Genomic DNA, 14441 nt, shown 5'->3' with positions numbered 1-14441 from the left:
TTTATAGCTAGCCATGTGGTTGCAATGCTAAGTCAAAATGCTAAGACTTTTTCCCATTTGGGGGGATTATTTCTTTAAATGTTGTGTAGTTTTAAAATCTGATTTCACAGTTATTCATCATATTCTTCAGGGGGTACATATATATGTACTTAATGGACTAAAGTTTAGGTATTTATATTTAAATTAAATATGGTAGTGAGATTTGTTCTGAAGAGAAGCTGGCTATATTTAGGATATAATGGTGTTTTAGAGGAAGGCATTTTTTGTGTCATATTCGTGTCCACACAAACATTGCTTAGAATTTAGTACTACATTATAACTCAAGATCTTCTCAGTAAGGAAGTTCTACCCCTTTTTCTTGAATAGCCTGCAAGATAAGTACAAGTAGGAATTGTTGCTTTACAGCCGTTGCTATGCTGCTGTAAACAACCTATTGTTTCAAAATGTGGCTTTATTTGATGTCCATTCTTGTTGGTGAGAACTGACTATTAAATATTCCTATTAAAGAATGCCAGTAGATTACAACTGGGAACTTCTCAGTTGGAAACACTTTCCATTTCCTCTTGTTTATTATAGTTTTACAGAATATACAGTCAGATGTTTTTTCCAGTTGCCAGCCTTGCTTAATTACCGTTTTTATATGTTCTTTTGATCTTTTCCAAAACCAGCAGCTGGTATTATATGCCTAAAGTATACATCAGACTCCATAATGAATTGTATTATTACAACTTTTTTTGTGTCCTACATTGGATACAAGTTAATATCATTTATTGTTCCAGAACAATTCACTTTATTTTATAAAACTGTTTTAGAAAAATTATAGTTTTTAAAATATCAAATTATAATAGATTATATCATCAGTTAAATACATCATCAATCAGTATTTACTAAATAAACATACATACTTGGAGTTATTAGCTAGTGCTGAACATAATACATAAAGTTTATGCTCTATGAACTTAAATGTAGAACAGAAAATACTACTATATTCACAATAAAGCACAAAATAGTCTGACAATAGTATCATGATTCATGTTTTCTTAAAATAATCTACTTACTCTTTCAAACATTGATATGTTTAGATAGATCTAAACTCTTTTGAGAGAAAATTCTAGTTACTGTGTTAGTTCAGATCATTATTTAATGGCAAGAACAAATTGCATAATGGAATTAAACTCCAGTGTTTATGGTAAGCTATTTGGTGTTTCAGAAATTCTACCATAGTATCTCTTTCTGTGTATATGTATTTTCTCATTCACCCTCACCATGAGATTTCTTTTTTTTTTTTTTTTTTTTTTTTCCTTTTTTCTTTTTCTTTTTTCTCTTTTTTTGGAGAGGGAGTCCGCCTCTGTTGCCCAGGCTGGAGTGCAGGTGCAGTGGCACAATCTGGGCTTACTGCAACCTCCGCCTTAGTAGAAACGGGGTTTTGCCATGTTGGCAAGGCTGGTCTTGAAGTCCTGACCTCAAGTGTTCTGCCCACCTCGGCCTCCCAAAGTGCTGGGATTACAGGCGTGAGTCACCACAGCCGGCCCTCACTGTTAGGTTTCTGATCAGCTGCATAGAGGCAAGGTCATTACTGATGACTGTTATCCTGAGATTCTAGCAAGGAGCTTGATATCATGTAGGTACTAAATAAATAGTTATTGAAAACTAAACAAGGAAAAGATTTTAAATGGAAATTTTAAAATTTGGAATTTCTTTAACAAAAATTTAAATCTTGGCTGATGTGAATGATGATAAAGAACAAGAGGAAGAAAAGGAGGAAGAGAAATCCAAAGACTACACTGAAATCACCATTATTATTATCCCTATTTTATAGGTAATGAAATGGAGGCTTGGGGAAGTTGGGTAATTTTTCCAAGTCTCAGAAGTAGTAAATTGAAGATCCAGGACTCTAATTAATGTCTGTTTCTCAAGACTAAGTAAACTCTTGTTTATTCTTACATATTTAGTGGAGTAGGGAAGTTGCCAGTGATTTGAAAAATGATATGTATTTATTTTGGTAGGGGAACAGGCGAGGTTATAATGCACTTCTAATTATTATTTTGTCAGTTCAAAAATGTATATTTTTTAAGCATATAGTATCTAATTAGGAAAAAATGCTTATGGAAATTCTTAGTAACATAGGGATTAAATATAGCTATGTAAAAACTAACAAAGTAGTCTGTAAACAAGAAAATAGAATTTACTATATTTATTGAAAAGGCAGTCGAAACTGTAATCATTTATACATGATAAAAGTAAGTCAATCAATATACACACATGAGACCAGTACAGAAAGAATCTGAAAAATTGAAGAGGCCTCTTTAGTATGGGACAAGAGCTAGTATAGGTACAATTACGTCTTAATACATACCCAGACGGCATATTCCCAGTAGATATTACTCATTTTCCTGAAGTTGATAGATAAATAAAACTCAATTATCAAGACTCTTTCTACTTTTAATATTATCAAAGGTATCTTTCTCTGGACTCTTAAAATTTTTTCACACTGGTGTCAAGTAGCAGGTCACAATTTGGGGATAGAGGATGTGTTTCAAGAGAAGAAAAAAAAAATTTTAACTTTAATTTTTCAGTCTGTGTTCCTTTTGATAAAATTAACTGAATTTAGCCTGCCAATTGCCTCTTAGACACATAAAAGAGAAATGAGACATCAGTTATTAAGATTTTGATTTTTATTCCTTTATTTTATGTTTTGATTTCCTTTATTTCCTTTAAGTAGTTAAACTGCAATAAAATTTTTCTCTCCAACTGTACTTCTATTTTACCACTTATAAAAGTCTTCACCTTAGAGGAAAAGACAGTTCTCTAAACAGGGATTTGGTTTTAGTGCTGTTTTACCTGCCTCCTTATTCTTTTAGTCAGTATATTCAAAAATACATTTCTTGTAGCCTTTGAAAGCATAGAGCCACACTTAGTTTTCCAGGAAGATGCTTTCTTAATGTGAGTTAGCTATTCTTCATCTCACCAGAATGTTCTTCAAAGCTGCTGTTCCTGAATTCATGCTTGGTACCCATGGGTGGATCCTGATTTGTGAACATTATCTACCTAGGCGTGGATGAGGTCTCTCCATGATCACTGATACTGCTCACTGCAATCTGTCTACCATTTGGAAAACAGGCCGGGGCAGAATTTGGAAGGGCAGCCATCAGTGGGAGCAGGAATGATGCTACCAAGGGTTAGGGGTGGGAAAACATAAAATCTTCTACAATGGCTGTTAGTTATCTCAAATAGTGCCTTACCTTCACTATCAGGCTCTGTCCTGCCTGGTTTCACTGGAGACAATGCCAAATCCTGCAGTGCTTATTTGTTTATGCATTGCTATAAAGGAATACCTAAGACTGGGTAATTTATAAAGAAAATAGGCTTAATTGGCTTATGGTTCTGCAGGTACGGGAAGCATGATGCTGGCATTTGCTCACCTTCTGGTGATGTCTCAGGAAGCTTGCAATCTTGTTGGAAGGAGGTGCTGGTGTGTCACATGGCCAGAGTGTGAGCAAGAGAGAGAAGGGAGAGGTCCCAGTCTCCTTTAAACAACCAGCTCTGGCATGAACTAACAGCAAAATCTCACTCCTTACCAAGGGGATGGTGCTAAGCCTTTCATGAGGGATCTGGTCCCATGACCCATTCGTCTCCCGCCAGGTCCCACCTGTAACATTGGGAATCACATTTCAACATGAGATTTGGAGGAGAAACACATCCAAACCATATCAGATTACAAACACTGTATAAGCACAATTGTTTCTGCTGGTCTGAGCCACTTGAGCCCTTTCGCTCTAGTCACATGGAGTACCTCTTCTTGTCCCCCATACCCACTGCTGCTTCCTTCCTACAGCCCCTGCCCTGCCACAGCCCTTGGAACCACCCCAGGTGCTGGTTATCTCCTGCCAATTCCTGTTATATTTGATTTCCCAGAGACATGCGGCCCTGGGACCACATACACCTGTTTGAAGCTCTCCTCTCTCTCTGGCACCCCTTGACAGTCTCCCCTCCTGATGCTCCGTCATTGTTATGCTTCTTCCCAGACATATTCACTAGTCCCTTTGCCTCTTCCCACCTCATAGATGTTCCTGTGCCCCGGGTTTCTATTCTTAGACATTTTCTCGTTTCATTTAGAGTGCTCATCAACTAATCTCATCAATGTCCAAGACTCCAATTACAGCTTAAATGTTCATGACTTTTCAATGGCTCTCCTAAACTCACACATATATGACTGCCTACTAGATCTAAAATCTTAGGTACACCTTCCTACCATCTACATTATTACACAGCTTAAATAATCAAATTATAAATTATACAAATATAAAAAATAAGTAATTTTATAAGTTTATTAAAAATTGCTTCTTTTTTTTTTTTGCCATCTTCCTCATCACCTTGTCAATTTCAGCCAGCTGTCAGCTCCTCTGTACTGCACAATTGTGGCCTGCTATAGCCAGAGCTTACGGACTCCCAAGAGCTGAGTGTTAAACTTTCAGGAATTTCACAAGAGGCTTAGCATCATCTTATCAGTTTGAAATTGGTCAAGATTGGCATGTTAACCATGGAAATTGGCAAATGCTACAGATTAGGGCTTCCCCTCCCCCAGAGAGTTGGTTGTTAAACATTTATCAGCATACTACTGATAGTACATTTTTTTTTTTTTAGTTTTTTTTTTTATTATTATTATACTTTAAGTTCTAGGGTACATGTGCATAACGTGCAGGTTTGTTACATATGTATAATTGTGCCATGTTGCTGTGCTGCACCCATCAACTTGTCAGCACCCATCAACTCGTCATTTACATCAGGTTTAATTCCCAATGCCATCCTTCCCCCCTCCCCCCTCCCCATGATAGGCCCCGGTGTGTGATATTCCCCTTCCCGAGTCCAAGTGATCTCATTGTTCAGTTCCCACCTATGAGTGAGAACATGCGGTGTTTGGTTTTCTGTTCTTGTGATAGTTTGCTAAGAATGATGGTTTCCAGCCGCATCCATGTCCCTACAAAGGACACAAACTCATCCTTTTTTATGGCTGCATAGTATTCCATGGTGTATATGTGCCACCTTTTCTAATCCAGTCTGTCACTGATGGACATTTGGGTTGATTCCAAGTCTTTGCTATTGTGAATAGTGCCACAATAAACATACGTGTGCATGTGTCTTTATAGCAGCATGATTTATAATCCTTTGGGTATATACCCAGTAATGGGATGGCTGGGTCAAATGGTACATCTAGTTCTAGATCCTTGAGGAATCGCCATACTGTTTTCCATAATGGTTGAACTAGTTTACAATCCCACCAACAGTGTAAAAGTGTTCCTATTTCTCCACATCCTCTCCAGCACGTGTTGTTTCCTGACTTTTTAATGATCGCCATTCTAACTGGTGTGAGATGGTATCTCATTGTGGTTTTGATTTGCATTTCTCTAATGGCCAGTGATGATGAGCATTTTTTCATGTGTCTGTTGGCTGTATGAATGTCTTCTTTGAAGACACTGCAGAATTCTCTCTTAAAATAGGTAAAATGTCGAGCAAAGGATTACTGGCATTGCAGTATTTCACCTAATCAAAGATTTTATCCAATCTGTGTAAATGAATGTCTTCTTAGAGGACAAACTGGTCAAAATCATAATAGTGGCATATGTTGAGGCCACATAGTGTAGTTATCTACGCAGAACAGACAGTATTGTGGAGAATACCTAGAATCTTGAGAATTTATACAGATAGTAATAACTTACATCTGTATAGCAAATAATATACATATCAGATTCATTTAGCTTATATAATCCTTGTAATATCCCGAGAATAATGTCAGATGTTATCCTCAGTTTACTGATTAGCAAAATAAAAAGCTTGGAGAAATTAAATGAATTTTCCAAATTTATACTATTTATAAATGGGAGAGCTAATAAAAGTCACCTGTCTGGGTGTAACCCTGTACCTATTTCTTCTAAAGCATACTGTATGTATCCCAAGAAAGTAGCTAAAATTTTTAATGAATATATAAGGAATACATCTTGAATGAAGACAATATGCATTTTATAATTTAGATATTTCTGTATTTCATTATTCAGAATTCATTTTAAAAGTCTCTTTGTTGGTGTGGACAAAATTGGCAACTAATCCTATCCCATAAATATTTTCAATGTTCTTCAGCTGATGGCGTGACATTTCAGCAAAGGCCAAGTCTCGAGGCTTTGAAGTTTGTCATCTTTTTTATCACTGCTCAGATTGCCATGAAAACCCCAAGTAATACGTGGATCAATTATAGTTAAATGACTGCAAGTTGATCTTATCAAGCAGTTAGTGAGCAAGATTTCACTTTTACCATTTTTACTGGTAATTTAGAGTGTAAGAACCCTAGGAATTTAAATCTACTTAGTTTTACTTAATCAATGATGTAAATGTATATTTAATTTAAAACATTGTTTTTGGAGAAAAAAGAGAAAAAGAGAAGTTCTTCATCCATAAATAAGGTGTTCAGAAGGAGACCAGTTAAACTAAATTTTGACTATAATTCAGAATTGCGTAAAATGTCCTACCTTATTTCAAGCTCATTGTTTTCATAATGACTTTATCAAGATAGCGGAAACATGGCTTTATCTATTAAATTATAATTTTTTTTTCTTTTAAACATAATCAGTTTGTAAGAAATAAATATAAAACTACATTGAGGTAGAAATTTAGTAAAAATTAACTCTACATCTATGTAACTTATGTCTGTGTATTCAGTTTATTTAAAGTAGGACATAACCAAGCATTTCTGGGTTGTGGCCAATAGCTTTGCTCTTAAATCACAAAGATGCTTCTGTGTGTGACACTTTTTAAATCCTTATGATATTTTAAATGTTCATGTCAAAGAATCTGTAACTTTGAAACAGTTCTTTTTTCTTGAACACATTTGTCTGTGATGTCTCTGCTCTGTAATCATTAGTTGGTTATCCTAATTCTAATAGGCTTCATAATTAGTGGCATAAGATAAACATATGGAGTATTTATTACTCTGATAAAAGATACTGGTTAGGAGCAAGACAGTTTTTACTTTGTAATCATAAAAAACATAGCGTCCTGCATACATTATTCAGTATTACTTATATAGAGCGAATCTCACTCTTTTTCGGACTCCAGTATTAACCATAAAAGTGCTTTATAGCATCTATATAATTTTTTCTTCTTTTTGTCCCTTCTTTGTAGTTATTTGAAATTACAGTGCCTCTCTCTCAAGGCCCCAAACCAGTAACAATCAGTTTTGCCAATCACACTTCCTGCCGATGCATGTCCAAACTGGATGTTTACAGACAAGTTCATTCCATTATTAGACGTTCCCTGCCAGCAACACTACCACAGTGAGTATGAATTAAATCCATTTTTTCTGCATCCTCTACTAATATTACATTATTTTCAAGTAAACATAAGTTTATTAAAATAACCTTTGTGAAATTTACTATAACATACTCTGCTTCAAATACAAAACAAAGACAAAATTTTGTATAGTATACCATGAAAATAAACTGAAAATTAAAATTCAGTGGGAAGCGCATTTTAGACGCAAAGTAATTCACAATATAAAAGAAGTATGTCTGTGAAATAAAACACATTCCACCAGTGTTCATAAAATATCAGTAAGGTAGCTTAATTGATTTAACATCCCTGAAATCAAATATGCTAACTCATAAATCATACTAAAGCTCAAAACATTTCAGCCTTGATAAGATTTTAGGCCAAAAAAAAGTAAATGTAAATAATTTTATATCTATTAGCATTCAGTTGCTTTCTTCAATCTCAAATATAAAAATATATATGTGTGTGTATATATATATGAATATATATCTCCATGTTTCTTATTTCAGCAAGATTTGAATAGTGAAATAGTGATTAATTACTTGAAAAAAATTCTCTTAATATCATTTCAAATTGATATTCAAACCGTTATTTGTTATTCAAGTTTCCTTTCCATCCTTTTTTTTTTTTTTTTTTTGGAGGGGCAAATGGCCGCATATACTTCATGGATATGCGAACATGATAAGTTCTCCTATATGATCACATTCTGACCCTGTGAATAGTTGATTATGAATTCATATGCATTACTACCTAAGACCTGAGAGCTTTCTGCCCCAAAGTAGGGATGTAACCTTTGTTCCTTAGGATATGCAGTGCATGTGGATGAAACTTACATAACTCTAACATTTGTAACAAATGTATAAATACATTGATCAAAAAACGTATATATTACAAAAAAATTTCAGAAAACCTTGCATTTTTAAAAGACTCAACAATAAATGTAATATGCAAACAATGGTCTTCCTCACTGAATCAAGTTGTACTGCTCTGCTTAGTGTGGCAGATAGGAGATGCCTTGTTTGTCCAGGGACAGTTTAGGAAAACCTGGAGGATAGCCTACTTTGAGTGACAGAGATGTGTCTCCTTTTATGTGAGAAAGCAAAGATCTTCCATTTATGAATAGATGTACGCTAATACAAGCAAGAGACCACTACCACCTGAACTCAAGAGGATACTGTATGTGCAGTTTCATCCCCGCAGGCCCGAGAGTTCTGTTCACGTTCCTCAGCCCTGAGCAGAAACCCTCAGTGACTCCTTCATTCTGAGAGTTTTAGCCATTATCTCCATACTCATGGTTTCCAAAGTGACGTTTGAAGATCTAACCATATTTTTGACTTATAATATTTTATCTAATCTATCTTCTATTGCTATGTTTGTAATTATATTAGCTGTAAGTACAAAGAGAAAGACTTGTTAAATCCTTTATTTCTAATTCTTCATGGCAGTGTTTTCTCATTTTCTTTGAGGCCTTGAAATCACAGTTGTCATTACTTCTTCTTCTATTCCATCTAAACACGATTGATTAGTTTGGAGGAGGAGGAGATATGTGTTCCAAGCTAAACTTATATTTCATTTCCATCACTGCCATTATCATCCACTTCATTATGCATGTCTTTGATTTAATGCAGTGATATTCATACTAGTTTTCAAGCATCAAGTCTTTCTCCTGTTGTATAATGTCACTGTTTTATGAAGTAAGCTTTAAAAGGCATCATTTCATTCATCTCACCAGAAACAGTGATTTTCAATTGCTCAAAGAACTGAGCACAAATTTCTCACCATCCTATTCTGGTGTCAGCCTTCCTTTCTTGTTTTGTCTTCCATTATTCACCCAGTCTGTGTTTCACCAAGTCCTCTTCCCAGAACGGCAAGCTCATTTCCTGCTTTGTATCTTGTTTCTGTTCTGGCCCTGGCTTGTTTTCTGCCTTTCCAAAGCCCTCTCCATTTCTCAGAGTTCAGGTAAAGGTCTTTCTCCTGCATTTGTCTTGTCTAAATACCACGGCCACCTTTGCTTCTTGAATACCCATAGCACTCACTGAATTAACTTCATCCTCACGTGGCTTTATCAGGGTCTGCAAATGTTGCATGGGGAACTGGATTATGAGAGTGTTTCCAGTAAGTTTATGTCCTCTGCAACATTCAGCTAACAATACTCAAAAATACTTGAGCTGTTCCTGTGTTCTCAGCCCTTTACCTGCATTGTCTGATTTAACCCTTAACAAAATCATCTAGAAGGTCAGCAGCAGCGTTTGCCTCATTTTACAGATGAAGGAGGAAGTCATACTCCGAAGCTGTTGGCTAAACAATGTACATAAATGCTTGTTAAATAAAATAACTTATTTCCTGGATGTATTTTATAGCATTTGCCATGTTTTCATGATTACTTATTAATATAACAACTATCCTATAGGCTATTTGAGGTCAAGAAGAGACAGGAAGCTACAGCAAAAAAAAGCCTAAGTCTTAGAGTAAGCCATTATCTGATTCTGAATTCAGATTTGCCACTAATTCATTCTTGATCGGCTAGGTATTTTATGGCTCTGAAACTCAGTTTACTTATATATAAACTGTAAAGATGTAAAGAGGATTGAAGTACTGAATGCTTATGCAATGCTTAGCCGAGTGTCTGGTATCCAGAAGGTAGTCATTAAAGGGCAGATTTATTATTACCATTAATATCCCAGTCTGATTCATTTCCTCATCCATGTGTTTTCCAGTATTTTTAAAACCACTATTTACAGTAAGAAATACATTTCATATTCCAAACCAGGATGTGTGATATACATACACATAGTGTGTGTCTGTGTATATATATATGTCAATATTAGAGAGTTTTAAATTAGATAGCTAGATAACTTCACATGTAATTAGTTATGTATAAGCATAAAACTAAAACAAATTATCATTTAAAAGTATTGTCCTTAATTATAGTGCTGCTCAAGCTTTCTCATTATCACAACCTCAAGGATCCTTTTATAAACATTTTTTCCTAATCACTTTCCCCATAAAATTTTAATATCACAAATATTCTCTGTCCCTCTTTACACTATATGTACATCTGTGCTTTATATATAAAAAGAAAGTATAAAGTTTACTTTTCTATTCAATGTAGGGTTAAAAGAAAAAATGTTTAAGTTAACATTTAAATTAAAAAATTTTAATCTCTTAACAGCTAACATAAATTTATAATTGTATTTGCCAAGAAACTTAAGGTAATCTATTTACTTATATAAATTGTAATATTTCAAATTATATATGCAAAGTAGCAATTGATATGAACATATAATACAAATATAATAATTTATAAAATCATTCAAAATCACTATTTTTCCAGCAAAAGTAAAATACTTTTTTAAATAGCTTCTTTAAAAATGTTTGTAGAGCTATTAACTATTAACTTTGCTCAGTACGAAAAAACAACTTTTAACTTATATAGCTGATAAATATTAATTTAGATATTGCCAACTTTTTCTTTACATCATTTGACATGTAATGGTATGACTAACATTTGTAGAATTAATAATAAAATATAAATTATTATTATTTAATTCTCAAAGCTCCAGTCACACATGAAAACACCAAGGACTAAGCATAAGCAATATCCACAGGACAACCAATGGCAGCCAATAGACCCACATAGGTACCACTTAGTAAATGACTTTGAAATCACTCAGTCAATCAAGAGAAAATCCTCCAGTCACAGCCATCTAATCACCACCATTTCATAGCTCATATATTGCAAATACTTGGGGTATGTTCCATTGCCAATGCTGTTCATTTAATGGCCAATAAAATTGAAGAGAATTTAAGTATTAAGGAATATTATTTTCTTGGGTTTTGGAGAGACAAAAATCATTGAGATATTAAGATTTCAGCCCCACCCCGGCCTCATACCCAATTTTTATCCCCTTAGGGATGATTTTACTCCCTTTATGAATATTTGCCATATTACATGTGATATACCCAAATGTTTTTTCTTTTCTGTTTTTCTTCATGAAAATATTGGTCTCAACCCATTATGAATTATGGCCCACAATTTGATAAAAGCTACACTAGTGATAATATATATATGATGGACATGTAACTATGTTATGAAATTCTAACATTAGTTAAGATTTAAGAGGAACAGTCACCACCACAGTGACTAAAATTAAAAACACTGACAAAAACAAGTGTTAGAATGTGGTGCAACCAAAACTCATATGTCATCAATGGGCATTAAAATTGTTCAATCATTTTGCAAAACAGTTGACAGTTTCTTATGAATTTAACAGGTACATATTTATACACAATAACATGTATACAAATGTTCTTTATTAGTCAATAACTGGAAACAACTCAAATGCCCATGAAAGATGAGTGGATTAACACATTTTAGTATATGCATACAGTGGAACATTGCTGAGCAATGTAAAAAGAATGAACATAAAAGGATCTCAGAGACATTAAGTTGAGTGAAGTAAGCTAGGCTAAAAGAATACATGCTGTATGATTTGATTTACATGAAGCCCTTAAAAAAGGCAAATGTACTCTAGAGTAAGAGAACACAATTCAGTGTGTGTTTTGTGTTTGAGGATGTGGATTGGGATTGACTAGGAAGGGGCAAAAGAAACATTGTGAGGTGTTGGAAATATTCTATATTTTGATTGTAACAGTAGTTAATGTGGATATATAAACTTACGAAAAGATAAATTCAAACTAGCATTTTATTGTATGCAAATTACTCCCCAATAAAGTTGATTTTTGAAAAGCCTAGAAAAAAAATACCTTATTACGCATAATTTTTAAAGTAGTTTAGGTTTAAAATAGTAGATTTCTCTTTTTTTTTTTTTTTTTTTTTTTTTTTTTTTTTTTTTTTTTTTTTTGAGATGGAGTCTTGCTTTGTCAACCAGGCTGGAGTACAATGGCGCGATCTCGGCTCACTGCAACCTCTGCCTTCTAGGTTCAAGCAGTTCTCTGCCTCACCCTTCCGAGTAGCTGTGATTGCACTTGCCCGCCACCATGCCTGGATAACTTTTGTATTTTTAGTAGAGATGGGGTTTCACCGTTCTGACCAGGCTGGTCTTGAACTTCTGACCTCATAATCCACCCACCTCGGCCTTCCAAAGTGCTGGGATTACAGGCATGAGCCCCCACGCCTGGCCAAAATAGTAATTTTTTTTAAAACCTTTACAATAACATGTTAAGTCAAATCTTTTATTCATTAGGGAGAGAGATTTCCCAGAGTCATCCATAAGCTGTACGTTGATTCACTAAGGTAAAGAACACTTCTAGATCCTGTTAGAGAAGAAAAAGATGCACTTGGCTGGCTCTGAACTTAAAGCACGTAGAGTCAAGTAAGAACAACAAATATTATAGTTACATTATTATTGTTTTATTTTACTAAATATTACAAAGCACCAAGCCTCTGCCACACATTGCCTCATGTTCATACAAATACTGCTGGTGGCTCCATTCTTGATAAACATCACATAGTACAGGGCTGAAGGGTATAGATGCTGTAGGTGGCTTCCAGTTTTGAGAATTTATTCTCTGATTTCTCTTTGAGTTTGAGTAGGTTCTCTAAACTTTCTTGTGACACATTTTTTTAATCTACAAAAGAGCACATAAGAATGTTATGTATAACATCATACAGTATAATATTTATAAGCTAATCTTCACTGAAATCAATCTGTTCAATAACATTATACCATATTATATATTAATCTGATATTGTATAATAGCATAATTTAATACTAATAACTCCTAACTCAAGGATGTTGTGATTTTTATAACCAGCAATCCATGTTAAATATTAGCACAGTGCCTAAAACATAAAAAGCATTCAATAAATGATTGCTGCTATTTTTACTAACATCCTACAAATTCAGAAATTGAGTCTTAGAAATGTTAATGTGTACAATGCTAAGCAGCCAGAAAACTGCCAAGAAAAGATAAAAATTAAAATCATTTTATTTCTGACACCCATGTGTTCCCCCCAATATCTTCCAGCATTTCTAGTATTTACAGAAAAACTTTCAAGTCTCAGTATCAGAAAGTATCATAAAAGCCAGAGGAAGTAGCAATTCTCTCTAGCAGACACAGTTAGATACCAATTTTAATATCGATGTCTCACAGATTATTTTTTCCAATTATTTCCTCTCATATTTTCTGCAAATTGAACTCCATGTATTTCCATGGGCCCTTTAGTAGAGACTGTCTTTTCATGGAGGGAGCCATTTGTGATTAAGCAGCAATCCCCTAGATTTTCCTGCTTGGTAGTAGTGTTTATTTATTCATTCATGAGACATTTATGCCAGGTCTTCTGACTCCATAACACTGTACTAGGAAATGTGGGGTACTTTTAAAATGAATAATACAATTCTTTAGCTAAAAGAACTCATGCACCAGAGTACAAACAAACATATTATTTCTAATATAATAAGTGTCTAAAACACTATGCTGTACTTCATTCACTCATTCAACAAATAGCATTTGTGTTTCTGCTGGGTACTAATAAGGTGCTAGACCATAGAGATAGAAAGATACATATAATTGTTACTCTGGAAGAAATTCCATTCTGGAGCCAGGCATGTAAACATACGACTGAAATCAGTGAAATAAGTGTGATGAGGACGCATCCTGGAGACATGGCTACAGTAGAGAGGGTATACATGAGTCTGGAGAGGTCAACGGAATCACACATGACAGCCTAGGATGGACTCTTTCTTAAAGTCTCTTGAGAACCACTAAAAATATATATGCAGAGATGTGGTATCTGTAGTTTTGTATTATAGAAAGAACAGCCTGGTGGCAAGGGAGTATGTGGATTAGAGGAAGCAAAATGGGAGGTGGAAAAATTCAGGAGTAATCTTTTGAAATAATCAAAGAGAGAAATAATAAAGATGGTGGCCATGTCAGTGGATATGGGGATGGAAAGAAAAGAGGTGGAAAAGACATTAGAAATACAGGAACGCATATGACTTGGGAACCGCATATGGGGAATGGTAAAGAGGGAGAAGTTGAAGATGAAACTGTATGGATGATATTCAAAAGACAAGGAGCACCTGTTCGTATGAGGAACCATGGAGAACTGAGTTTTTACACGTTAGCTTGAATGCTTGTAATATTTGTAAGACATC

General features: G+C 34.5%; 1 protein-coding gene across 1 annotated transcript in view; it reads left to right on the top strand.

Moving 5' to 3' along the window:
* The window catches only part of VEGFC (vascular endothelial growth factor C), a 121272-nt gene that overhangs the window by 92098 nt on the left and 14733 nt on the right, over nt 1-14441 (top strand). Inside the window, exon 4 of the mRNA XM_008000329.3 lies at nt 7174-7325. Within this exon, the coding sequence (XP_007998520.1) occupies nt 7174-7325 (152 nt within the window). The remainder of the gene's footprint in view (nt 1-7173; nt 7326-14441) is intronic.

Source organism: Chlorocebus sabaeus, chromosome 7, assembly GCF_047675955.1.
Source record: "Chlorocebus sabaeus isolate Y175 chromosome 7, mChlSab1.0.hap1, whole genome shotgun sequence".
NCBI lineage: Eukaryota > Metazoa > Chordata > Mammalia > Primates > Cercopithecidae > Chlorocebus > Chlorocebus sabaeus.
Note: the sequence above shows the minus strand (reverse complement) of the source record. Positions and strands in the feature narration are given on the sequence as shown.